We start from the raw sequence: 24,230 nt of genomic DNA, 5'->3' as shown, positions 1-24,230 counted from the left end.
AAAAATTTTCTTTATTTCTCTTTTATTGACATACTCATTTATCCGATTCTCTATTTACAAGATTAAGATTTCTTAAAATTTTAAATATCATGTCTTAAGTTTTAAAATGTAACTGAACAAAATGATGGCACATCAAAAGCAAGAAAGATATATCAGATTTTCCAGGGCAGTAGGCTTGAAAATCCTGTTGCTATAGTATAGGTTTACACTGCAGAATGTTTCAAACCAATCACTGTGGCATTACGGTCTCCTATGCACGGTGGGTATTAAATTTTTTCTCAAAGAAGGCATTTCAAGTCAGTGTGACACAAAATTGACCAAAGACCTGGTTTACATGCCAATTGCATTGAGCAATTGAACTTATCTTTAAGAACAGCTTCATGGTATATTTCTATAAATGATACTCATCTACTACACAAGATTTTCATCAGGAATGCCCTGCCATTCAAATGTAACGATCCGTTTTGTTTTTGCTGTTTTGTGTTCAGATTGCAAATGCGCTGGTATCAATGATTTGTAAATTCTATTGCATATCATTGACATGGTTTGAGCATTTGAAGGTGAACATGTACTAAACAATTATTATCCGACAAAAATACCTGAACACAAGATATTTTCCACAGCTTACATTGTACTTGTGAGGTTTCTAGTATAGGATAAAGACCGAGTACGAGGGCTCTTCTGGTACATAAAGTCCAACCCAACAATAAAATGTCGAGGCCGCAGGCCGAGACATTTATCTGTAGGTTGGACTTTATATACCAGAAGAGCCCGAGTACGAGGGTTTATCCGACTCTAAAAACTATCGCCCCTAACTGATATATTTTTCATTTTCAATGTGTTTACGTCAACCGTCCCCTTTGTCAATGTAACATGTTTAGGATATGAATTAAAACTTTTATTTGTGAAATAGCCTTCCAATGTAATGGAACATCCTATAAATGCCCTAGGGCACATTATATAAATGCCCTAGGGCACAGCAGATTTTGTGTTGCAGCTGGTTTCCGCTGTGTTACCAATTTTGAATATTAAAACGTACCAGATGTCTACAGAATATGACATGTTCACTTTTGATTGGACAGTACTTTACTACGGCGCTGTCATTCGTTTCAGGAATTTGGTGACCAAGGCTTTACGAGTAAATAAAACACCCTGAATTCAGCGCTCTGATTGGTCAATCAACAGTAGATAGTTTTTATGAAAAGAAAACGTCACATCAACTGTGCTATTGAACACTGGGGATTGAACTAATTAAACTCTTTTTAATGTACAAATGTAATGTATGTCAACATCAAGGGTCAAGGTCAGTTGTGTAAAATTATATAACAAGGTTGCTTCTTCTCCTGAGTAAGTAGTGTTTTGGATTTACATCACCATACGCAAAGCAGGCTTCTTGAAAAGCATTCACTAACATAAACATCTTATGTAAACTATGAGAAATAAGTCCCCAGAATAACAAATTTAAGAGCGTTTCAAACTTCACACTGGAAAGCAAACACTATGTCCCTGTTCTTATTTGTCATATCCGATTAGATGTATCTCGATAAAATCAATATTTAAAAATTAACAAAAATCTAAAATCCTTGAGAAAGAAATCATTTCAGATTAAGAAAATAAATCTGCTCCTGCAAACATTTGTTGTGAATACATCGAAAAGATTGTGAAGTTGTCCAAAAATCCATCACAATCATGCATTTTCCTGACAATCTAAATCACATAATTACATGTATTTCAGTAGTAATGTACCCCCTCCCTGCCCATAATGAACAAGAGCAAACTTTGCATAACATGATGCATGAGGCAAAAGCCATTTACATTATGGAGTGCAAAGCTTGCTTGACTCCACTATGGGCAGAGACGGGAGTATATTTTTGTTATTATTTTATAGTTTTGGCAATACCAGTGAATTTGTACATGTAGAAAACATCTTGGGGGCCACAATACTGGATAATCCGATACATTATCTGTAATAATCTGAGGGGATGATGTCACAAAAATTCTCTGGTATTGAAAAGCTGTAATATAATTATCAATAATATAAACATCTTTCTTCAATCTTCCTGAGTATTGTGTACTCTTTATGACTACTTAAGTAGAGCTCTGGATAGACAAAGAGAAAAGCTGGCTGAACTATCTTCTTGGCTGTTTGACAGCCCTGGTAAGCATTTTGTTACTACAAACGCATGAAACTACAGTCTACACATCAAAACATAGCATGTTCTAAGTTTGCATACTCTCTGTGTTGTCCTTTGATTTCCTGGCACGGTGATAGAGTTTCAAGAGTTCCACGGCTTCCGTTGCTGATTGTCTGTCGTCAAGATATCGCTGGCAGGCATTCTGTAGTGTTGAGGCAAATTCCTCGGCATTGTCAACGAGTGTGGCCAGCGTATTGGTGTCACACTCTGCTATCATCTGAAGGGGAAAGAAATACCATCATGACATTTGAAAACAACTGACTTTTGATCTTTGTAAAAGCAGATCAGGAAACTTACTTGTGCAAGGAAATGACAATGCTTCATATTTGGGTTTTAAGGTTTTGTTGTGATCTCTGTTTCAATGGAGAAAGAAACACAAGGATGGCGGCCATTTAGAATTTCAAATATCAGTAAAATTTGAATAGTTTTCTATCTATAGTAACAAACTTTGCATAATTTTTATTCTTGATTTTGAAAGGTAATGGTTTAAAGTCTGTTTGATGAAAATGTTAACATCATTTAATTAAAGTTTACATTTTTGAGGTGCGAACTACCTTACACAGTCCGGGTCAGCTCCAAAATTGGAGACTCATTATGATAATGTATTCCGGCATTCAGCCAATCATCAACCAGATTACATCATTAATAAAGTACAGGTCACGCTGGGTCACAAATTACCCACCAAGTGTGATCGGCAGTTTTGGGCCGCTTATTAAGCCCCTGTCTTGTGATTTTCGACAAATTTCGACAGTCAACATAATCAACGTGTTCTGCAGAAGGTCATGTCCAACAAGGAGTCCGATTAGTGAACAAATATTCGAAATATTGACAATTCATTTCTACCCCAGTTTATCGATTTCGCTCAAGTACCGAGAATCATTTTGTGGATATACGTCATCTCTATTAGAAATACTGTTATAAAGGTTATTTGTGTAGGTACGCGTATAACATTTTGCATGAAAGAAGAGCAATGTCAGAGCTTTAAAACGATACCTGTTTTGTAGTTGTCAAACGCAGACTAAAAATGGTACGCGATTTTGAAAATGTGTTGACAGAGTGACCACACAACTGTTCCCCATACGGTAGAATTTGTATCGCTGCCATCTCCGATACAAATGGGGTATTCTGAACGATCTGTGTGGGTACACGATTTATATTTCGCAGGACTTCAAGCCAGAGTCTAGGAATCACAGCGATATATGGGGTTTGGTTGTCTTAGCCAGAATAAAACTGGTACGCGATTTTGAAATTGTGTTATGACAGAGTGGACACACAACTGTTCGACATTATGACAGAATACGGCGCGGGAGTTCGACACAGTATGGCGTACGTAACGAAGGACGCATGTGGAGGTTGCCAGGAAATACAATTTTTACTGATGGCGCGCTGGCCGCTGATTGGCTAATGAGAGGGGGGAAATATTATGGTATAGCGTCTCCAATTTTGGAGCTGACCCGGACTGTTACACAAATACTCTTCATGTCACCCAGGACCCAAGTGTCTACTACACACCTGCAAACAGTTCAATATACCATTACTTTTCAGTACCTCTTGTTGACTCCTATACTGATCAAACAGTCTGTAATCTGAGAAACTTCTCATTCTTTCAGCCAGAAGTAAGTCAACAACATTGAGTCCAAAATTGTCACAAAAAACTGTGGCTAATGTCCCTATAATATCACTATGAATCAAGGAATAGTTGGTCTTGTTGATGTATTTCTCAGCGTGAACTGCATAGTTGGCTTGACAGAGGAAAAAGTTACTCTTCAATCTTTGTTTTCAAAATCTGTGCACTTCAATTACTAACAAACTTTGTAAAGTTGTCTGTACAGAATGGCATTGAGCAGATGAGCTAAATTTTACGAAGTTTCAGAAACTGCTATATCATAATGTCACTATTTCATTTTCATTAGTGTCTTTGCTAAGGTTGGGGAATATTGTAAATGATTTGGGAACCCTGGAAATATCTCTGCTTTCCCCTCAGTCTGATTGCATTGATATACCAAGGGAACCCCAGTAAAATTACTGTAGTCCAGTTGGGAACCAAAGCAACATCTCTGCTGTCCCCTAGTCTGATTGCATTGATATACAAAGATACACTGATAGACCAAGGGAACTCCAGTAAAATGACTGGGGAACTGAAGTAACATTTCTGTTTTCCCCAAGTCTGATTGCATTGATATACAAGGGGGAAACAAAGGCAAAATAACCGGAGAACCCACATAAAATTTACTTGCCACCCATCCTTATCATTAAAAAACACTGATTTTACACATACCTGTAGCTCTACATTTGATAATGTTATGATTGTTCCAATGTCTCTCTGTAATCTTCTAGCAATTTCTCTCAATTTGGGATTGGCTGCCGGCTCACCGGAGTCCACTTCCGTCAGTCTGCCTGACTCACCATCTCTGCTATTATCTAATTCATCAAAGGCTGGGCCTGAGGAAGCTGAAAGAGAAATATGGAGGAAAATCATCAGCCAAATGTTTTTCTCAGATAAAGGTGTTACATTTAACAATTCAATTTGAAAATTGGTTGAGGGTACACCCAACTTTTGATGAACTTCCAAAGAAAACCTTTCTTAAATGACTTCATTTTGCTTTGATATGTCATATCTTTGATGTGCAATTTATCAATAAAGTGAATAATGATGTTTATTACATTCCTCGATTTAAATCAGTGCATTGATTTGAATAGGAACATCTGGGTAATTAGCAGGTGTGTGAACAATTTACGAACCAGATTTCATAATTACTTTGGCTGGTGAAGCCCTTCAACATCAAGGTAGACACTCAATGCTAAATTTAAAATATCCATGTGCATGCTGCTATTTTGACTTTCATTAAAATCTGCTTGATGCTTGTCGATAATGGTAAATCCCTGCGGTCGTTAATTAGGCCAAAGTAATTAAATTCTTTGTTTTGCGTCCCCACCCGCTTTGGTTTTTAAGGTTTTCATGAAAAACACACAGTGTATTTGAAAAGGAAATTTTAGGACGTAACCGCTTAGCTTTTCTGAACTAAAAATTGTTACAATTTTTTATTTCCTGCAATCAAATAACATTGTATTAATTTTCTTGTGTGTTTTTCAGCCGCTGAGACACCTGCCTTTTCCCATTTTGAGTGGACGCAAAACAAAGAATTTAATTACTTTAGCCTTATCATCTTATTCATCTGCCATTGAGACTCTCATTCTTTCCATGAGCACGCAAGCGAAAGCAGACTCACGCCATTTATCGCTTTGTGGTTTGACCCTGATCGAAGTCCAATGAAAATATTCCACTCTGTATTTTAAACTCAGCAAACCATCTGCTGTGGTCACGGACAATTATTTTATTGTTACGTTTTATTGAAATAAATGTTTTTGGTTGTGGAAATTTCGTCATTTTACTATTTCGTTAGGTATTCATTTCGTTTATTATCAAAAGCTCTGTTTTATCAGTTGTCTATGCTACTACTCATTGTAACTCCATTTTTTCTCATGACATTTGGAAGTGTCACAGGCAGAACAACAACTTTACAAAAAACTCTGCTTTATGACATACACTATTCAAATTACCGATGCGTTTCAGTTTAGTAATAAGAAAAAATGACATCAGCATCCTTTGGCCACTGTGGCTTTTTTCTACTCACCAGAAACCTCTTTCCATCGTTGACCCCTTTGTAAAACGATGAATACCGTGTTGCTAGGTAACAACTTGAAGTACTCTTCTTCATCAACTTCGGTGCCATCTTCTTCAAGAACAATGGTCACATCTTCAGAGGTTGATAGTCCAAGTTTGGATTTTCCTTTTTCCTTGAGTTCATCAAAATCTTTGGCTACAAGTGATTTTCTGATATCTCGTGTTGAATTCCAGACTTTGAATGGTTTGTGCTGGGGCGTTGATGCCATCAGTTTGTATTCACAAATATTTAAAAACCTGAAAAAAAACACATCATCGCTCAGTGTGTATTAAAATTGAGAGTACATCTATTGAACGTTCAGTTTTAACACTGGGAGTACATCTATTGAATATTCAGTTTTGACGCTGGGAATTGCTCCAGTTTTAACTGGTTGTATGCACATCTCGAAAAACCTGGCGGTTTGTTTAAATAACTAAAGACCAAGAAGCAGCCAGACGGCAAGCTCTGCGTGACAGGGGGCGAGTCCCAAAACCCGGACCGAGACGAGTCGAGACGAGACCAAAAGACCTCCTATCTTACTGATAGAAAAGTTACGTTTTTTTTGCACATAGGCAGCATCTGTATCAATGCCACGGGAAAAAAGGACGTTGTTCCACTTCTGTCTTAGTTAGTCAAAGAAGTGATATCCCACTCCTACAATCGACTTATGCTTGTTCATTTTCGTACATTCTAGTCAGTGGTTACATAGCCCTCCGAATCTGAATCTTAATCTGAGGCTGCCTCAAATTCCACACACATAACATACATGAATGTACTATCGGTAATGTAGAAAAATGGTGCAGAGCCACTGTAATAAAATTAAACATATGAGCTCTCAGTTTACTTTCCTATAATGTGTTTATAAATGGTGAATTTAATTTCTAAAAAATGATTACTTAAATCTCCTGTATGTATGTTTCTAATACAAGGTTACCTATTTTGAATTCACAGTAGATATCATAGTAGAATCTGAATCTGGCGCTTATCGCTTAGGCCAAAATGCCGACGCAGTTCGCATGTTTCGAGCTCGCCTTGAACTCAAGTTGAAAAACCTCAACAAATCTTTTTTCAGTTGTTCCAATCGTTGATTGTGCTATATCTTGCTTTGTGCATCAATCTTTGACACTCTCAATAAACTGCAAGCTTTCTGTAGTGTTGTATATATGATGTATTTACAACGCCTGGCCTGAGGGGTCATTATGGTCTCGTCTCGACTCGTCTCGGTCCGGGTTTTGGGACTCGCCGGTGACAGGGCTGTGTATTACCAGCAATAGGCCTCCCACTATAGCCATAAACACACTGCCCTGCCCACAGGTGCCTGGGTTGCCGGTGTACATGCATAGAGAGAGAGGGGCCAAAAGAGAAACTAAATAACGATTAACACGTCTCAGGGTTGGACAATGCAAATTTGTGGAGGTACAGCAGAAACAATTATTCGTTGGAATGACAGGTTAACTGACTGAAGAGTAGCTCTGCATGGCAGGGCTGCGTGTTCCGGCGTTATGGCCTCTCACCACACGCCGGGAACACACGCAGCCCTGCCATGCAGAGCTAACTGAAGGGGTATGCATATGTGATTACGTTGGATACATTCAGCTTTCACTGTTTTGTCAGACCATGGGACGTAAAAAAGGTTAAGTCAAGGGTCATACTAATGACGTACATTAGCCGAAATGATGATGCCGACGCACTTTCTTGGGGGAGGGGAGGGACGACTTCCCTCCACAAATACGCAGGGGAAAGCCGACCGGACTACCCGCAGGCCATAACTTCACATTTTTCATCACCACAAATATTGCAGTATATTGCAGTGATGAAACAGTCAGGGTCAAAACATAGCTCATTGCATAGCGCGTCTGATATGATAATCTTATCTGCTAAGAGATATACCTTAATCTATCGTTTCGACCGTGAAACCTGGAGGTGAAGCAAAGTTGCCACTGTAGATTGAAGTCCAAATTCCGCGCGTGGCCCTCTCGACCCACAGTTACGAGTGGAGTGATACGTACCGGCCGCCGCGTACTATGCATATAATAATTGGAAGTTGGGAAACGGAATGGCCGTTTTACGCACCCCTCGCCGAGTTTGGAGGCCGATTTCCCTCACAATAAGCCTCAACTATATACTAAACCAGCATCGATGGCCTCCAATACATCTTAGAATTCATACCTACAAGCCTCTTTGCGTCAAAAACGACCTTCTCGTCCGTTTGTGGGTGCGATTTCCGTGTTTTTTGACGTGATGGAACGCTTTCATTCTACAGCTGTGGGCGGGGTCAGACCAGCCGCGCTGTGATTGGCTAATTTTTTTCCGATCGACCCCATGATGACCTCTCTTGTTTAGATCGCTCACGGCCCGGTGGTTTCAATCGGGTTCGAACTCACAACGTATGGTATCTTGTCACCTAGCGGAGACATTAAAATTAGGCTATAGAAAGGGATTGCTGATAGGCATATTCGAGAAGACTGTTACACCGTTACTCAAAAGCTACAACCACTGCGGGGCGAAACTATGCCCAAGTGTCTCATATTCTGCGAAGCATATTTTTACCTCAGAGCACTTTTTGGCGGTTGCTAGTGACGACAGCGAACACATTGTATCAATTTATTTTCGATAGGATATCGATCGAAATCTGCTGGCGTATCGGCTCATGTGTTCAGGTCACGTCATGAATATGTCCACAATAGCCCGTATATATTGACTTACATACCATAGTACCAACGTATCCGTTGGTTTCTTGAACTTAAATTGAATCGTCGACACTCTTTACAGTTTTTGTGATGTGTTTATGTTTCAGCACATTTTGGCGCACATTGGCCAAGTTTTGCGCCATTTTTGGCTGGGAAGGTCATGCGAAGGTCATGCGAGTGAGCAACACAACATAGTATCAATTTCCAATAAACAATATCGATCGATAACGTTCACCGCTCGATGACAGTGGACACTTTGCGCCCGTTCGTCTCCGTTCTGTTTTATTTTTTCAAATTTACTGGAATTTTTGTCGTTGATGTTCGCCCAAATTTGGTCTATATTATGCACCAGTCAATGTAAACCCCCACCCCCCACCTCGGGGTTTAGTGGGGGATTTGGAAATTAGTCCTGTGAAATCTGCCAAATGCCCCACCCCCTGGGGCAAGACAATCCGGAAAATCCCCACCTAAACCAAGTAAATCCCCCACATACGGGGGTGGGGAATTTGTAAATTCCTACACACAACCACTCTTTGGAATTTTCATTTCATGTCGTAAACAACCTGCATCAATATAAAAAGTTCATGTTCAACTTTAGAACAATTTTTATCATTTAAAACAGGGTTTTGTGACATTTATGCTGTTCACAAATGTCTATCACAATCAACACAAATAGATCCAGGAAAATAACATACTTTTCGCATTTGTTTTTCAGCCACTTATACTGTGAACAGATAAAAGTGTTGAGTGTCACAGTCACGTCACCTATTTTGGAGCAAAAATTTACAATATTTTTCAGTCTAGTTTGCTTGTATGTTGTCAGGCATAAACATATTTCAGGCTAGAACAAATGATTTAATTAGATCAAAACACCAGATGTATCACACAAGACATGTCGCCTCAATAAACTAATTAAAGCTGATAAACAAGATACATGATGTCCAATCTCACAAGTGCAGCTTTTTTGTCTTCTCGCTCTCATGCTACAAGCACAATGACACATTCTACATCAGTCATGCACTGATTTAAAACAAGCAGAGGAATGAAAATTCATAATGATCCGTGTTTTATTCATCATAAAACACGGCAGAAAGATACTGTGTAAAACTCAACAGAACAGATGATCAGAATGATCACACTGATGAAACAGAACTGTTTCCCTAGCTATATGGGTCATCATGAATAAATTTGATAATACATTTAGCGGACATAAAAAGGAATCCCGTCGTGACCGAACATGTTTTCCAAATACACAAGCAATTTAAAGGGACAAAGTCGGCCATTTTTCATGGATTTTGTTTGATGTGAGATACTACTTACATTGTTTGACATGTCGAAAGATACCGAAAGAATGGCTGACCATGCTATATTCGACCCGGTTTTAGACACGATACATGCAAACCATCGCGAAAATGAATAATGGTCATGACCATTAATTCGTTTTCGCGATGGTTTTACTTAATTTGTATAAAACTGGGGTCGAATATATGTATGGTCACTCATTCATTCAGTATCTTTCAACATGTCAAACAAAATAAGTAGTATCAAACAAAATTCATGAAAAATGGCTGACTTTGTCCCTTTAAGCTTTATCAAAAATAGAGTTGACCCGGAGGTCTTTTTAGTGCTGGACCATGTCGATGACGCATCGTGAACATCCGAAATGTCACGCTCACGTGGGAAAATGCGGGAAATTTTGCGTATGGTATGTTCAGTTTTCCAAAAAATAAGAATACACGGCGGATGAAAATCATTTATTTAGTTATCGATATTTAAGCCATCAATCACAAATATACTGTCATACACACCTCTGAATATTGCTGCATCGCGTTCATCAATAGCCAGTTGAAAAGCTGCTTACCGGCCCACATGGCCTTGACAGCCACCTTTCGCCATGCTACCGCTCTGAACAACAACATCCATTACCAGGGCCTGAAAATTTCTGTTTTTTCCCACTGGTCCCAGGACCAGTGACCTGGGTTTTTTTTCACTGGTCCAAAGGTAAAATCCACTGGTCCTCAAAAATTTGCATAACAATACAAGAATGATTCATTTCTCATACTCATGTTATATATGCATTTCTATCAGATTTGCTTGGGATTTACATACAGCATAAACTGCCAATCTTTTTAATACAGACACACTGCATAAACATTTACTTGGTAGTTTTCTCAAGTTCTTGTACACACACTTGACATGTTTTTTACTATTGCTATAAAGTTCACTTCATTTTTATAATTGCCCAGCGGTTGATTCTTTTCCATTTAAATTGTAAAAAATAGGTTGAAAACACCAAATATCTGAGAGGGACTTCTTTTTCCTTTGATAGCAATAGCAAATTGCCATAACGCTGTTTTGACAAGCTAGGCGGTTCTTGTTCAGGTCAACTACAATCGAGCTAGGGGGTCTTGACTATATAAAGAATTCAGCATGGTGACCTTCTAAATTCAGAAGCTTGCTTGCCACGGACGATCGGAAAGTTGTAATGAGACTCCTTCCAGAGAATTTTACTGCAAAATACTACTTTAATAGACAGAGATATAATATTTTCACACAATTTTGGGGTTGCTGATATTTTTAGCTGAGGCTATGGTCTGGTTTTTACCACATTAAATTTTACATGTAAAATGAGTACGTGGCCCGTCATTTGATTTTTGCAGTGCAGTGGCTAGTGGACGCACATCGCCTGGCTCATATCATGAATCGCAAACTGTAATAGAGTAACTGATTTTCCTTTAGAGTTTATGTTGTGATGAAAGAAATAGACTAAATTTTAAATGTTTGATCGTCGCGATAATTATTGTAATTTTGTACCTATAAGACGTAGTCTCTCAATGGAATGGGCTCTTGGTTTTAGTGTAACTGGCTTTAGTGCGTTTCTGCTACCTCCATGGTTTCAGTAACTTCGGTATTTTGGGGGGACGTAGTTTCTAATTTTTCGTCAAAAGACACTAGAACACAATCTGGGAAAAGCACTGGACATTCCCTTGCAAAATAAATTGGCTCCTTTTTTGTATTGGTCTGCGGACTTTTTAGGGGTAATTAGTACTGGTTCGGGATAAAAACACTGGTCCGGGACCTCGGGTAATTTTCAGGCCCTGCATACGTGCGCATGCGTAGTTATTTACGAACATATTCTGGGCCTGTCCGTCAAAGGAATAGGGGGATCAAAACGAGGCAATTGCCCCACCCCCTCGGGCACAGTTTCATGGCACACACGGTCTAATCCCCCACATTTTTCCCGTATCGCCCGAGGTGGGGGGGGGTGGGGGTTTACATTGACTGGCGCATTACAACAAAATGACAAATATTTGGGCTGTACAACTTATGAGACGCATACTGGTTAAAATGCGTCAATTTAAGACCCTTGTTCTGCATATGTACACGCCGTAAGATCGCCAAATTATGGACGGCAACAGTCCGTATATTTCAGTGATCGGAATAAAAAAATGCAAATAAAACATTTTCATGGAGAAATTCATCATTATTCATTCAATTTCATCATTATTCGTTCAAAATTGAGGAATTTGCACCGGCGAGAAGTGTGCAGTCTGTTCGGTGTATTATACGTCATTGTTTTCTATGGGAAATCAAGCCTATTTGCCGCGTTGTAAAATGAAAAATATATCTGAAAAAAAAACCCAAAAACATTAATCTAATTTTTTCATTTCGCTTTAATTCTTAAAGTGTTTGAGATAACACAGCTGATGAAACTTTCGTTTTATTTTTTGAGTTTCCCTCTTATTTTTATGAAATGACAAGTAACGATCGTTTGGCTGTTGACTGTGTTTTCACCTATTGTGTATATGAATAATTAATTATCGCATAGCTATTTTCAGATGCCAAAATGTCATAATTGAAAGGTCAACATATAAGGAAATTGAATCTGCAACGCTTTCATCAATATTAAACTGTGCAGGGAGAAAATTTGGCGAAATTTTAAACATAGAGTTGAAGGCGGATTTGACTCTCTGTGATGTGCCCGTTATGATGTGTGGTGAAGACACTGAATCATGTACGGTGCTCACTGCGAATGTACTGTGATGTCGAGTTCTGAGACGTGAAGGTACATTTCACCAACTGTTTTTTACTTGAGACTTCCAACTGTGTGGTTAAGTTGCCGCTCATCTGTGTTGATGTATCAACTTCGTTCGGTGTCTCTCGGCTGTCTGTTTTGTACAAGCATTCTAGTGAGTCTGCAGTGTTTTGTTGGTGTTTTTTTTTCTACACAGGATGTGTGTGTTTCGCAGTGGGACAAGCGTTGTGACAGGGAGGACGGCGCCCTTGGAATTAAAATCCTGAAATCGGCTCTATATACAAGACAGTGAAACAAAAATTACACATACATATACGTTAAACGCAAACCACCAATCTATGGACGCGGACGATGTGTACGTGTGGAATTGCTTTCCCTTTACTATATTTATACAGGGTCATAGCACTATCGATTCGCCAGTGTCTCGCCATTTATTCCAAACAAAATAACTACAATGATCCTGTTATTCACCATATCGTAATATAAAACAACTTTGGTAGAGCAGATGTGAAGTAGCCTTCATTTCCTATATGAGTTCGAACCCGATGAAACCACCGGGCCGTATTTATGCCTCAAACGAGCGATCAAAACAAGAGAGGTCATCATGGGGTCGATCGGAAAAAAATTAGCCAATCACAGCGCGGCTGGTCTGACCCCGCCCACAGCTGTAGAATGAAAGTGTTCCATCACGTCAAAAAAACACGGAAATCGCACCCAAAACGGACGAGAAGGTCGTTTTGACGCAAAGAGGCTTGTAGGTATGAATTCTAAGATGTATTGGAGGCCATCGATGCTGGTTTAGTATATAGTTGAGGCTTATTGTGAGGGAAATCGGCCTCCAAACTCGGCGAGGGGTGCGTAAAACGGCCATTCCGTTTCCCAACTTCCAATTATTATATGCATAGTACGCGGCGGCCGGTACGTATCACTCCACTCGTAACTGTGTCTCGACCCGTGAACTGCAACACCCGGAAGTACAATTGTTGCGCGACAGGTAAAAGAACACTAATGATTGGACGGATTTCATAGTTTATCGAACTATTATCCAATTACAGATGTTGTAGTAAAAACTACCTTTAACAGTCGGGGATCCCCAGAAAAACATGGCGACAAAAGCTGACCTCGAAACGACGCAGGTAAGAAATTTTGCAAATTCGACAGTAAATAATGCAAATAGCTCTGTCCCAGGAAATCGACGATCAAGTTAGAAAACTATAAGGAGCGACTGTCTTCATAAGAGGCGTACTATAGTGAGTGAAAGTGGTCTCTAACGCCAGAGAGCACGCTGAACGCCAAAGCCGTTCCGTTTGTGTGGTTTACCATTTGGTGTAAAGTTTGTTGACATGAAGTGGTGAATCGGGGCAAAGTACGAAACAAGGTGTAATGTCGTCCCCACAAGTGGATTTTCTCTTCCACGTAAGCTGTTTCCGCAAAGTGTGGAATTGCAACGGAAGTAAAACACTACTTTATTAGTTGCCATTTTGTTGTAGGCAATTTGTGCATTGCGTGGAACTCCAACTGTATAAAAGCACTTTGAATTTTGCTGCATTATGAGCGTTTTCGGATTTTCATGCTATCAACAGGTTTTTATCTCAGCTAAAACATACATCATGACCAAATTCAATGTAGGGAAAAGTTTTAACTACGGTAGCGTCTTATTATAAGATAGTGAATTGGCAGACTGGGCTAAATTTGCAAAAAGGGTGCTATTGCTAGCTGAAAAGACTTGTTTATAGATTAATGTACATAAAATAAGATGTAACTACATAATTCTATGTCGGTGATGTCCGCATTGTACCAAACGACAAGCGACTGTGGCATCATTTTACAAGTGGTAATACTGGTATAGCCATAAACTGATGACGTCAAATCGCCGTACACAAAACACAGACGCCTTGCAATTATATTGTGTACGACGATTTAACGTCATCAGTTTGTGGCTATACCACTTGTAAAATGGTGCCAATATTTAAATTACTCCAGCCCAGACCAATTTTTATTCGACACTCACGAAAGGACTTTACTTAAGCGGTTCTAATTGTGGTGACAATCTTGGGAATCATACCATGATTGAATGTGAATCGTAACCAACACATCAGTGGTACGTATATGTCGCAGTAGCTGCAAATTGTAGCGCTACGGTGAGGCGGTCGGTGATTTTTGGTTTTTGCGACTTCGCTCACCAGTAGCGCTACAATGCCGATGGCCCTGTAGAGGTGAAAATAAGCGCACCCCATTGGACAAGGCATGTTGATGTGATTACCAACTTCCGGTAATGGCGGCTCCCAGAAACACCGATGCCCAATGCACGCCCAATGTTTATGGAACGCGATCGACGTGTTTGAACAAATTCCAAACCCCATAAACGACAAGGTTAATGTAGTATAGTGTTGAGTCTTCAGTAGTGATAAATCGGTACGACCAAATGCAGTAAACATGTAGCATTTCACATCAACATGCAGTGGGATGTGCTTATTTTCACCTCAACAGGGCCATCGATGGCATTGTAGCGCTACTGGTGAGCGAAGTCGCAAAAACCGAAAATCACCGACCGCCTCACCGTAGCGCTACAATTTTGCAGCTAATGTCGCAGGTGCTTGGTGTCGCTTTGTGAATCACGTATATGGTACACTGTACAAGAAAAGACAAGGGATTCACAAAGCGACAAGCCAAGCACCTTTGGTGTACCTTGTACAAACATGCACAAATATATTAATGTTTTATCATCTTCACAGGATACCATGAATGTACTACTGTTCTCCATATATGACGATAATTACGTATTTCAATGGTGGTCCATCTATAGGAAAAAAGAAAATAACTCACAAGTTGGTTGGAATCACAAATGATTTTTAAGAGATACATCTGTCTAGGGATAGAGAGGGCAAGTTGACATTGGGTCCAGTTGAACGGAGGGAGGAGGGGGGGTGACAAGTCAGTCTGGGGGCGTGTCATCCAGAAACCCTTCTCAAGCTCTTTTACCCTAAGTGCTATTTTGCTCTAACTTGGCCGACACCTCTTTGTCCTAAACCCATCATTTTGCCAGCACCAGTTCCAGATTCACACAAAATTAATTTTGAAATTTAGCTTGTTCAATGAAACCAAAATGCCACAGCTTGGTTTAGGATAGGGTTTTGTCAGGATTCTCTCACAAAAATATGTTTTATCTGATGTCTGACCTCAGGTTTCCAAATATTCCATCTCAAAGACATACTGGATGCGTAGACACTCTTGGAATTGATTTTAGTATTTGTTTTCAGAATAAATGTTGCATGAAATCTTTGTGATTTATAGTGTATGTACATTGATATTTTTGACAAGTTGGTGTTCGGATGAAATTGATTGGGACAAACTAGGAAGTTCTTTTGAACAAAATTGCACTGACTTGGACGAAGCTGTCTTTAGACAAACTGGTTTTGGAAGGAAGTTAGGATAAATGAGTCACAACATATAGTGGCCTTGTACTTCAAATACCTGGCTCTTCTACCAGCTGTTGATCTGTAGCCATAAAACTCCCCTGATGTTTCATGTGCAATCTCAAACACCATTCAATCATGTTTTCCGGGACAACAATGCTACAATGGATGTAGTGGTAGAGCTAAAGTATCACAGCAAGCTGTGTTCTAGCTACAGGACAAGTAGCTGTTTGACCCTGTGTTTGGCTATGGCTTGCACCAAGTGACAACCTAGCCCATTTTAAAGACTTAAATCGGTGTTATTAAAGAGTGTAGCAATAGCCACAAGATCAGGAAGGTGGAGGTACTGTGATATTGGTCCCTGACTGAAAAAGCACATACCGGTGTAAAAGTAGATCACCAACTCAGTATTTGCAAATGTCCCAAACTTAGAAATTACCATCTATACTTAGACTTGTAGAATGAAAATAACTTAAGCATAGTATTACAACATGTACCGTATACCTGTATGTGCTGTGGCACAGTCATACATGTATTCTACCAGTTCTCTGCTGGTGCATGTATATACATGTATTACCAACTCTAATTTGTGCATGAAATATAAAATTTGCTTTATACATAGAGTTTGCTTTGAGTTTGAAATATCAAATGCCCAAAATTTAAGGTGGAAGCTTAAAGTAATTTCCAGTATGGTTTTGTTTTGGACCTGTCTCCAATACGTACAGCCTTGTAAGTTATATTTGTTGGGTTTCTTTACAGCCAACACCGGCAACACCACCACAAGATGGCAATATTGCTGCCACTCAATTGCGTGAAGATATGGTGAGAAACCATGCTTACATTCTCTAATTTTTACATTTTTTTTCCTATCTTCAAAATCTAAAACCTAATAGCAATTTAAGAGTTATGACAGACACTTTGTAGGACCTTACAGTCTGAAACAGTGTCTTGATATTGATTTTTTTTTTCCATGTATACTTGCATTTCAACAAGCTTTATCAAGTTGTACAGAAGAAAAGCCCCATTATAATTAGCTGTATCTTTTTATATTAACTTATCAAAATAATACCATCCAATCTTGAGAAAGATGTTTTGGATTCCTGTTATTACACCATATTTTCTTTGAAGTGACTTGTTCCAATCTTTAGTCCTGGATTTCATTTGGTCGATTAAATTCACACGCTTACATTTGCAGCAGCCATATTTGAGCTGCAACTCAAAAATTATTTAGTTATTAAAATCTAAGTCATGAATTGTTGCCAGTGTTTGTACAATGTTCTGTGGTTATGCTGTGGCTTGCATTGTTACATAAGTTGCATTTGGTTTTAACCCTTTCACCCCCAGTTCCCTGTATACAGGTCCAACTTTACCATAGAAAACAATGGATTTGGGACAAACTATGGTGGTGAAGGGTTAAAACATCTTATTGAAAAAAAGGCTAAAAGATACAGCCAATAGGGCTTCAATCGGTAACCATGTAAATGGTTGACGTCATTGTCTTCACAGATTGAAACAGCAGTGAAGTTTCTGCAGAATCCCAAAGTACGACAGAGTGCCTTTGCTCAAAGAAAATTATTCCTCCAAAAGAAAGGTAAGTGTCATTCTCACTTCACCATGTTGAGTGTCAAATTTCTGTGAAAATTTCTCAGAAACTCACATCACCAAAGAAGATCAGTTTTAGATGGTGAAAATTATACGAATTGCTTTATGCCATATGTATGCAAATGCAAAAGTTTGTTGGTCATTTGACAAGTTCTATTCCAGTGAGTTTGGTTGTGCTTCACTTACCAGTCATCCATGAGCATCCTACATGTATTTTACCAGGGTGAACAAGTGCCTGTATTGACAAGAACAAATAATAAATTTTCATGCCTAAATGGTCATGCCTCAATGTTGACACATATTTGATAAGAGTAATCACAGTACAAGAGTAGCAGAATACCCATTGAGTGCCAAATCAATTTTTGTCACATTTTTAAAATATAACCAGACAATTTTTTCAAAGATATTCCAAAACTTGATCAAATACCAGAAATTGTGTCCATTTCATCCAAAATTATCAAAATAATTGCAGAAATATTCTCAAAAGTTACTAAAATATTGCACTAAACTTTTGGCGGGACAAACTATAGCACTCAAAGGGTTAAAAAACTTGTTTTCCATTTACTCATAACAGGTTTAACACAAGAGGAGATAGACGCAGCAATAAAACGTTCAGGCACTGCCTCTGATGAAACCAATCCACTGCCAAAACCTCAACCACCGTCTGTACCGCCACCACAGCCAGGGATGGTGGTACAGCCGGGTGCTTTGGTGCCGGCTGTTCCACCAGTAGTACTACCTCCCCCACAATCACCATGGGCAAAATGGAGAGATTTCATTGCCGTAGCTGTCATCGTCAGTGGAGCTACCTATGGTATTATCAAGTTTTTCAAGGTAATCATGTTATTCTATTTCTAAACAGTTTCAGCAGCAACAAGTATTTCAGCTTAGTAAAGAGAAGTTTTAAATACTTTGTTTTCATGATCAATTACTACATACCAAGCAAAACCTGACGTCATTGTGAAAGTGGGTGCCTGCGAAAGGAATAATGCACTGCAAGCATTCTCCTTATCATTAGAATTTTTCAGTGTGGAAAAAGAAACTGCTTTTCTTTCCACTCTTTCCTATTTGCCTGTGAGATTTCCCATTTGATACTATTTGATTTGATCCCTAGGCTTACATCGGTCCCCTGTTGCAGTCAAGGAAAGAAGAAAGAGAAAAGCTGCAGAGAATAGAAGCATCTGTGGATGAATTAAACAGCAATATCAGTGAAACAAGTAAGAAACAATTATGTGTACCTTGTGTGAATACATCACTACTGATTATGCAGGTTACTCCTGTGATCAAGATGGCTGATTTACAAATGACTGACTGCTCACTTCAAAGTTTGTTTTTAGTGCAAGACAGTTTTTGCATTGCATTGCATTGCATTGATACTCATTTGAATAGGTATCATACTGCCACTAATCAGTTTTCAAATAACATAAATTAACCCAAAGAACTGAGAAATATGACATACAGAGTGTCAGCTACTTTGTCTATTGTCAATTATGGCAATGCTTGTGCGATTTTGAAACATTTTAAATACACCTATCTACATCAATTACTGTTGTTGCTACCAAAGTCTGTCTTAGATAGCAAATGAGTAAGACTTCAACAGTTTTCTTGATCAGAGTCAGACCCTCAAACCGTACTAGTATATAAAACCATGCTTGCCAGTGAAATGTGACACTCTGTAATAACAGGGCAAGGAAGGACGTGGAACATTTGAAGAAATTCAAATAATTTAGCAATAATGTAACCCCTCCCAGCCCACAATAGACAAAAACAAGCTTTGCACGACATAATGTATGAGGCAAAGCCTTGTACATAATGCAGTGCAAAGTTCCTTTCGTCCATTATTGACCCAACACACCTCTGCCGTATTACTTTATAGTTTTGGCAACATCAGTGAAAACATCTGAGGCTGCAATGCATAATAATGGCTACATTATCAGTAGTAATCTTATGGTATGACGTCAAAAATTCACTGGTATTGACAAAGCTGTAGAGAACCGGTAGTATTGGATATATGGTATTCTGATATTGAGCCCTATTGGCATATTACACATGTATGTATTGTGTGTTGGGCCTACCGAATCTTCATTCCAATTTTTAGCCTTCTGTAGCCTTTTTTGGGAATTGATCATAGTGAAAGTGCAATACATTGCCTGTCATCATGCCTGTTAAAGAGACTGTAATGTAAAAAAAAAAAAATTCTCTGACAAAATTACAAATGTGAAACTATGAAGTGATGTGGAAGAGCTCAATTGTTGTGATTTTTCTTTTTCAGTGGGTGAACTGAAAACAACGTTGGCCAGCTTGAAGGAAGTGATGTCAGAACATTCACAGCAGATCCAAGAAATGAACAGCAACAGTAAATATTCAACAATCACCAGTAAAAGTGCTGAATCACAAGCCATCAATGAACTCAAGTCAGAGGTGGTCTCTCTCAAGGGACTGATTCTTAACAGGTAAGCACGGACGACGGTCAGTTTTCATTCTGTTTGGTGTAATGTGAGAAGGATTCTCCATATCAGTTTTACTTGTGTGTGAACTTTTCAAAGTTCTCTCTCTTATTAGCTCATATTTGGTTTTATATATAAATACCAAAAAGAGCTTATATGATGAATCTGAGTGGCGTCTATGTCTGTATATTTGTGGGTATGTGCGGATGTATGTCCGTCACACACAAAGGCTCCCATACCGCCAAAGCTACCGTCTCAGTATTTGGTGTACAGGTAGATGTAGGGGTTGAGATGTGAATTTGTTCAAATGAACACATCAGTGTCAAAAATGTGCAAATGAGGTAAGAAAAAGGGAAATACTGCAAGTGTGCAGGAGTGGTGGCAGTGAACTGAATCAGCCCACACATCTGAATAAGAGGATTTTGACCTTTAACCTATTTGTATGCAGGGTACCTATTATGTTTGGGAGTGGTAGCAGTAACTGAAACAGCTAATTGTTCATTTCCTGTCATTGTTTATGAACTGTGACATATTAACAGATCTGCTGAAACCATATGGATGTCTATTTTTGTACATCCATGGTAGAAAGATTCTCTGCTATGCATGTTGCTAAAGTTGACCTTAAGTATCTAAAGTTTCAGACCTTATTTACTTTTGTCATTCTTAATTTTCTGGTTTAAATATTTCTTGTTGTTTTTCTGGTTGTACTGTGCAGAAATTGTCATAACATCGACGTATAAATTTCCTGCACTGAACAGATAGAAATAACACTTATTGTTGATCTTTGGTATGTACCAATTCTGATCAAATTTGAGCGACACCGTATAATTGCGGTATTTTTTAAAGGTGGTAGTCTGAATTACAAATATTGTGGGAGGGGTTGTTCGAAGCAAAAAATGTAGCGTTCATTGTGAAGGCATTATTAAACTACCGGAAACGACATCTTCATCAGTTCAATAATTCAATTCTTCGCCCTGTGAAAAGTCATTATAAACAGGTATCTGTTACAAGAATACATTGGCTCAATCACATTGTCCTGTAGATCACCAATAATCAGCTTTATTTAACTCAGATTGTTAATTCAAGGTTAACTCACTTCATGGTTAACCTAAAAAGTGTATTTAAAATAAATCTATGTCGGAAAACTCTCTACAACTTAAGTCAAGAAAATCACAAATTCTACAAAAACTAACTCCAGAAAACTCAACTACAAAATTGAGAAATATTCAAAGCAATAATGATATGATCTCTACATGTCTCTATTCCTAGCCAAGGTTTCTTATAAAGTATAATTTGCCATCAAAGTACCATTACAGTGTTACTGCTGGCAGTCCATTTTATTGTCTCTAGAAATCTTATAATCTTCCTATGTTTGCACACCTGGATGTTCAAGGTTAATATAGAGGGCGCTCTAATGTAAACTACTTCAATTGTAGGAAATTGAGTTCAAGTCAATGCAGTGTCGATTGTCATTTGTAACAGTATCCATTGCCAAACAAAATGTTTCTTCCTCAATAACACAAGACATTAAACAGTATGGTTCCTTATTTCTGTTGTTGTCAGGCATCAGTTCCCAGCAGCACCAAATCCAAGTCCAATACCAGCCTGGCAGAGAGTAAACACAACTGAAAATACGCAAACTTCAAACACAACAACGACTACGACAGCATCATCATCAGGGCAGAGTGAGATGATCTCAAAGCCACCAGAAAAGAACACGGCTGATTTATCCGCTGAAGAAAGTGAGCTTAATTCTGACATTGTTGAAAATGGTGATGTGGAAAGAGTGGGCAAAGGCAATCCCCAGGCTGATTTTGAAGGTCACAGTTCACCCAGTTTGGATGTCAAAGGTCAAAACCAGTCCAAAGTTGGTGTAAATGGCCATGATGAAAATGAGGTGCAATTCAATGATGCTGATGAAAGGGCACTACAGAATGAACAACCCAATGACCTTCATGCTTTCAAAGGTCAGGAGGTTAAAGGTCACAGGGACAGTGATGATACTGAGCAACAGGATTCCAGAGAAGATGAAATTGACTGAACGGATTTTTTTTAAAAATGGGAAGACTTGTGATACAGATAAATTTTCAACAAAGGACAATAGACTGATTGTTTTTAATTCTGAACACAGGTTCAAAGAATTATTCATCTTACAAAGAGGACAAAAGAACAACTATTTTTAATTTTGGAAACAGATGCAAAGAATTATTGAGCTTAGTACAGCTAAGTTAAGCTGTTTTACATGTGTGTTTTGACTGGAATAGTTTGAGCAATGTGAAATCTGTATGAATTTGAAAAAGAATGATTGTTTATAAACTAAACACTTTTCCATTGCATTTTGCAGGTGTATTTAAGAGGACAGTAGCTCAAAACTTTTGATACTTTTTGCTATATTGTAATAGTGACATTGGGTATGCCTATACTGTAGGTAAATTTGCAGAAACAGGGTTGTGTGCACAGTTTTGGAATGTTACATTAAGTTGGTTGACGTTCAGTATGTATCGGCGTGTTGTCAAATGAATTCAAGTCCAGACTCATTAACAGCAAGAATACTCAAGGACAGTAGCTTCAGCTTTCTCTAGTTGATTGTGGAAGAGGTCATGTCATCCTGAATAAGAGAATAATGTACATTACATCAAATGGAAATATTTAACATACAGTCTATTTCATAGCGACATTTATATTCATTTTTTTTTATGAGTGATGAACTTTGAATTTTGTACTCTGATTAATTAAGTACAATATCACAGTATATGGTACTGAGCTTCATAGATGTTGTTGATCAATATGAGACTGATATAAGTTCACCGATTGAATTTGATCAGTTGATGTACAGACAGCTAACATGATACACATGTCTACAGCATGTTTGTGAACTTCTTTGTTACTGATCTATGACTATCACAGGTTTAAACACTGAAAGGTTTCAATGATTTGATAATGATACTCAAAAGTCGTACCTTGATTTTGGGCTGCAAATTGATTCAGATTGCAAATTGCAATTTCAGTTTAGGAACATAGAGTCCCTGGACATTGTCACACCCCTTCCCCTCCCTTTTCACCCATATTTTCTGTCATGAAATGAAGAATAATGTCATAATCCTATTTCTTAAAATCAACAGTAGCACTGTCAAGTGTTTTATCTTCAAGTTGTCCAATACTGATCAGTGAGACAATGGGTTTGAGCCATACATCAAACACTATGGGGATGCAAGGAAGCTGGGAACAAAAGAAAATCTCCAGTACATTCTCACATTCCTGGCCGCTGGGAGTGCGGGATCGACAGTGTGGGAAAAATCGATCCCACACCTTCAGAAACAGTCCCACACTCTGCAGTAATATAACACGAGCTCTGATTGGATGATAAACAGTCTGTTTTGTTCCACGCGCAAAATGTTATCCAATGGCACGACGAGTAACACACAGACCAGAACTACAGAGTAAGCAGGTCAAAGTACAGTGGCAGACGACATACTTGACACGATTTTGGATAATGTTGTACATGCCCAATGTGAATTTAACGCATTTTGTGGTCATGTGAGAAAAAGAATCTCACACACCAAGGACCTGGGATCAGATTTCTCACTCGTTGGGATATTTTGTCTCACACTCGCCTGCGGCTCGTGTGAGACAAAATATCCCCAACTTGTGTGAGAAATCTGATCCCAGGTCCTTGGGGGTGTGAGATTCTATTAGTCCCTCCACCACACCCTTGAGAAATGCTCAGGCCCATGGTGGATCTAGAGATCCTGTATGCATTACACTTGTCAAGCTGTTAATCAATTTATGATGACATACTTCATTATTTCGTGTACAGTTGTGTAAGTAGTTGTTAAACCATAGATAGAAAATGTAGTTGACAGAACTACTGATTCATATGCCCAGTAGAATGTTTTGCATTCAGAAGATGCTTTGTCTGGAAAGAGCGCCCTCAAGCAACGGATCTGCCAGTTTTATAATATCACGAATTATGTTCACACAGATTTGCACAACTTTGAAATCGACATCCCTACTAGATTTCTGCACACAGCGAATGATGATATATAGAAATTGAAATCAGTGTCAGGCAACATCTGAAAATTAATCTGCTCTCTGAGCAATACCAACCGTGAGATACCGGTATATTTCACTCCACAGAATGGGTAGGCCTCCAAATGTACGGAATGGATAAATATTTGC

At 38.7% G+C, this 24,230-nt stretch overlaps 2 protein-coding genes across 5 annotated transcripts; one reads left to right on the top strand and one right to left on the bottom strand.

The window, feature by feature from the left end:
- Positions 1 to 1,861: 1,861 nt before the first annotated feature.
- On the bottom strand, positions 1,862 to 8,151 carry LOC139136721 (DNA fragmentation factor subunit alpha-like). 4 transcript variants are annotated; one of them, XM_070704537.1, is made up of 4 exons: positions 7,751 to 8,010; positions 5,831 to 6,117; positions 4,474 to 4,646; positions 1,862 to 2,412 (listed from the first exon to the last, which is right to left on the bottom strand). In XM_070704537.1, exons 1-4 carry the CDS (start codon positions 7,888 to 7,890, stop codon positions 2,221 to 2,223), a joined length of 792 nt encoding a protein of 263 aa, XP_070560638.1. In that variant the 5' UTR covers positions 7,891 to 8,010; the 3' UTR covers positions 1,862 to 2,220. The 4 variants fall into 4 exon arrangements, with proteins under 4 accessions (XP_070560638.1, XP_070560640.1, XP_070560639.1 ...); XM_070704539.1 differs by lacking the exon at positions 7,751 to 8,010 and adding an exon at positions 8,030 to 8,151 and having other exon boundaries at positions 1,863 to 2,412; XM_070704538.1 differs by having other exon boundaries at positions 1,863 to 2,412; positions 7,802 to 8,008.
- Positions 8,152 to 13,580: 5,429 nt separating this feature from the next.
- On the top strand, positions 13,581 to 23,293 carry LOC139136719 (peroxisomal membrane protein PEX14-like). Its single transcript, XM_070704535.1, has 7 exons — positions 13,581 to 13,722; positions 16,762 to 16,824; positions 17,509 to 17,593; positions 18,179 to 18,438; positions 18,719 to 18,821; positions 19,877 to 20,057; positions 21,615 to 23,293. The coding sequence occupies exons 1-7, from the start codon at positions 13,690 to 13,692 to the stop codon at positions 22,090 to 22,092; spliced, it is 1,203 nt and encodes a 400-aa protein (XP_070560636.1). The 5' UTR covers positions 13,581 to 13,689; the 3' UTR covers positions 22,093 to 23,293.
- The last annotated feature ends 937 nt before the right edge of the window (positions 23,294 to 24,230 follow it).

Source organism: Ptychodera flava, chromosome 7 (assembly GCF_041260155.1).
Source record: "Ptychodera flava strain L36383 chromosome 7, AS_Pfla_20210202, whole genome shotgun sequence".
Lineage (NCBI taxonomy): Eukaryota > Metazoa > Hemichordata > Enteropneusta > Ptychoderidae > Ptychodera > Ptychodera flava.
Note: the sequence above shows the minus strand (reverse complement) of the source record. Positions and strands in the feature narration are given on the sequence as shown.

What these genes read in the sequence shown, in the direction of transcription:
- LOC139136721 (XM_070704537.1), bottom strand. Translation starts at nt 7,890, where the DNA reads ATGCATAGTACGCGGCGGCCGGTACGTATCACTCCACTCGTAACTGTG. An exon ending in ACGATGGAAAGAGGTTTCTG is followed by an intron (nt 4,647 to 5,830) that starts GTGAGTAGAAAA and finishes TTTCTCTTTCAG; the next exon opens with CTTCCTCAGGCCCAGCCTTT. An exon ending in TATCAAATGTAGAGCTACAG is followed by an intron (nt 2,413 to 4,473) that starts GTATGTGTAAAA and finishes TTTCCCCTTCAG; the next exon opens with ATGATAGCAGAGTGTGACAC.
- LOC139136719 (XM_070704535.1), top strand. Translation starts at nt 13,690, where the DNA reads ATGGCGACAAAAGCTGACCTCGAAACGACGCAG. An exon ending in GTATTATCAAGTTTTTCAAG is followed by an intron (nt 18,439 to 18,718) that starts GTAATCATGTTA and finishes TTTGATCCCTAG; the next exon opens with GCTTACATCGGTCCCCTGTT. An exon ending in CAGCAATATCAGTGAAACAA is followed by an intron (nt 18,822 to 19,876) that starts GTAAGAAACAAT and finishes TTTCTTTTTCAG; the next exon opens with TGGGTGAACTGAAAACAACG.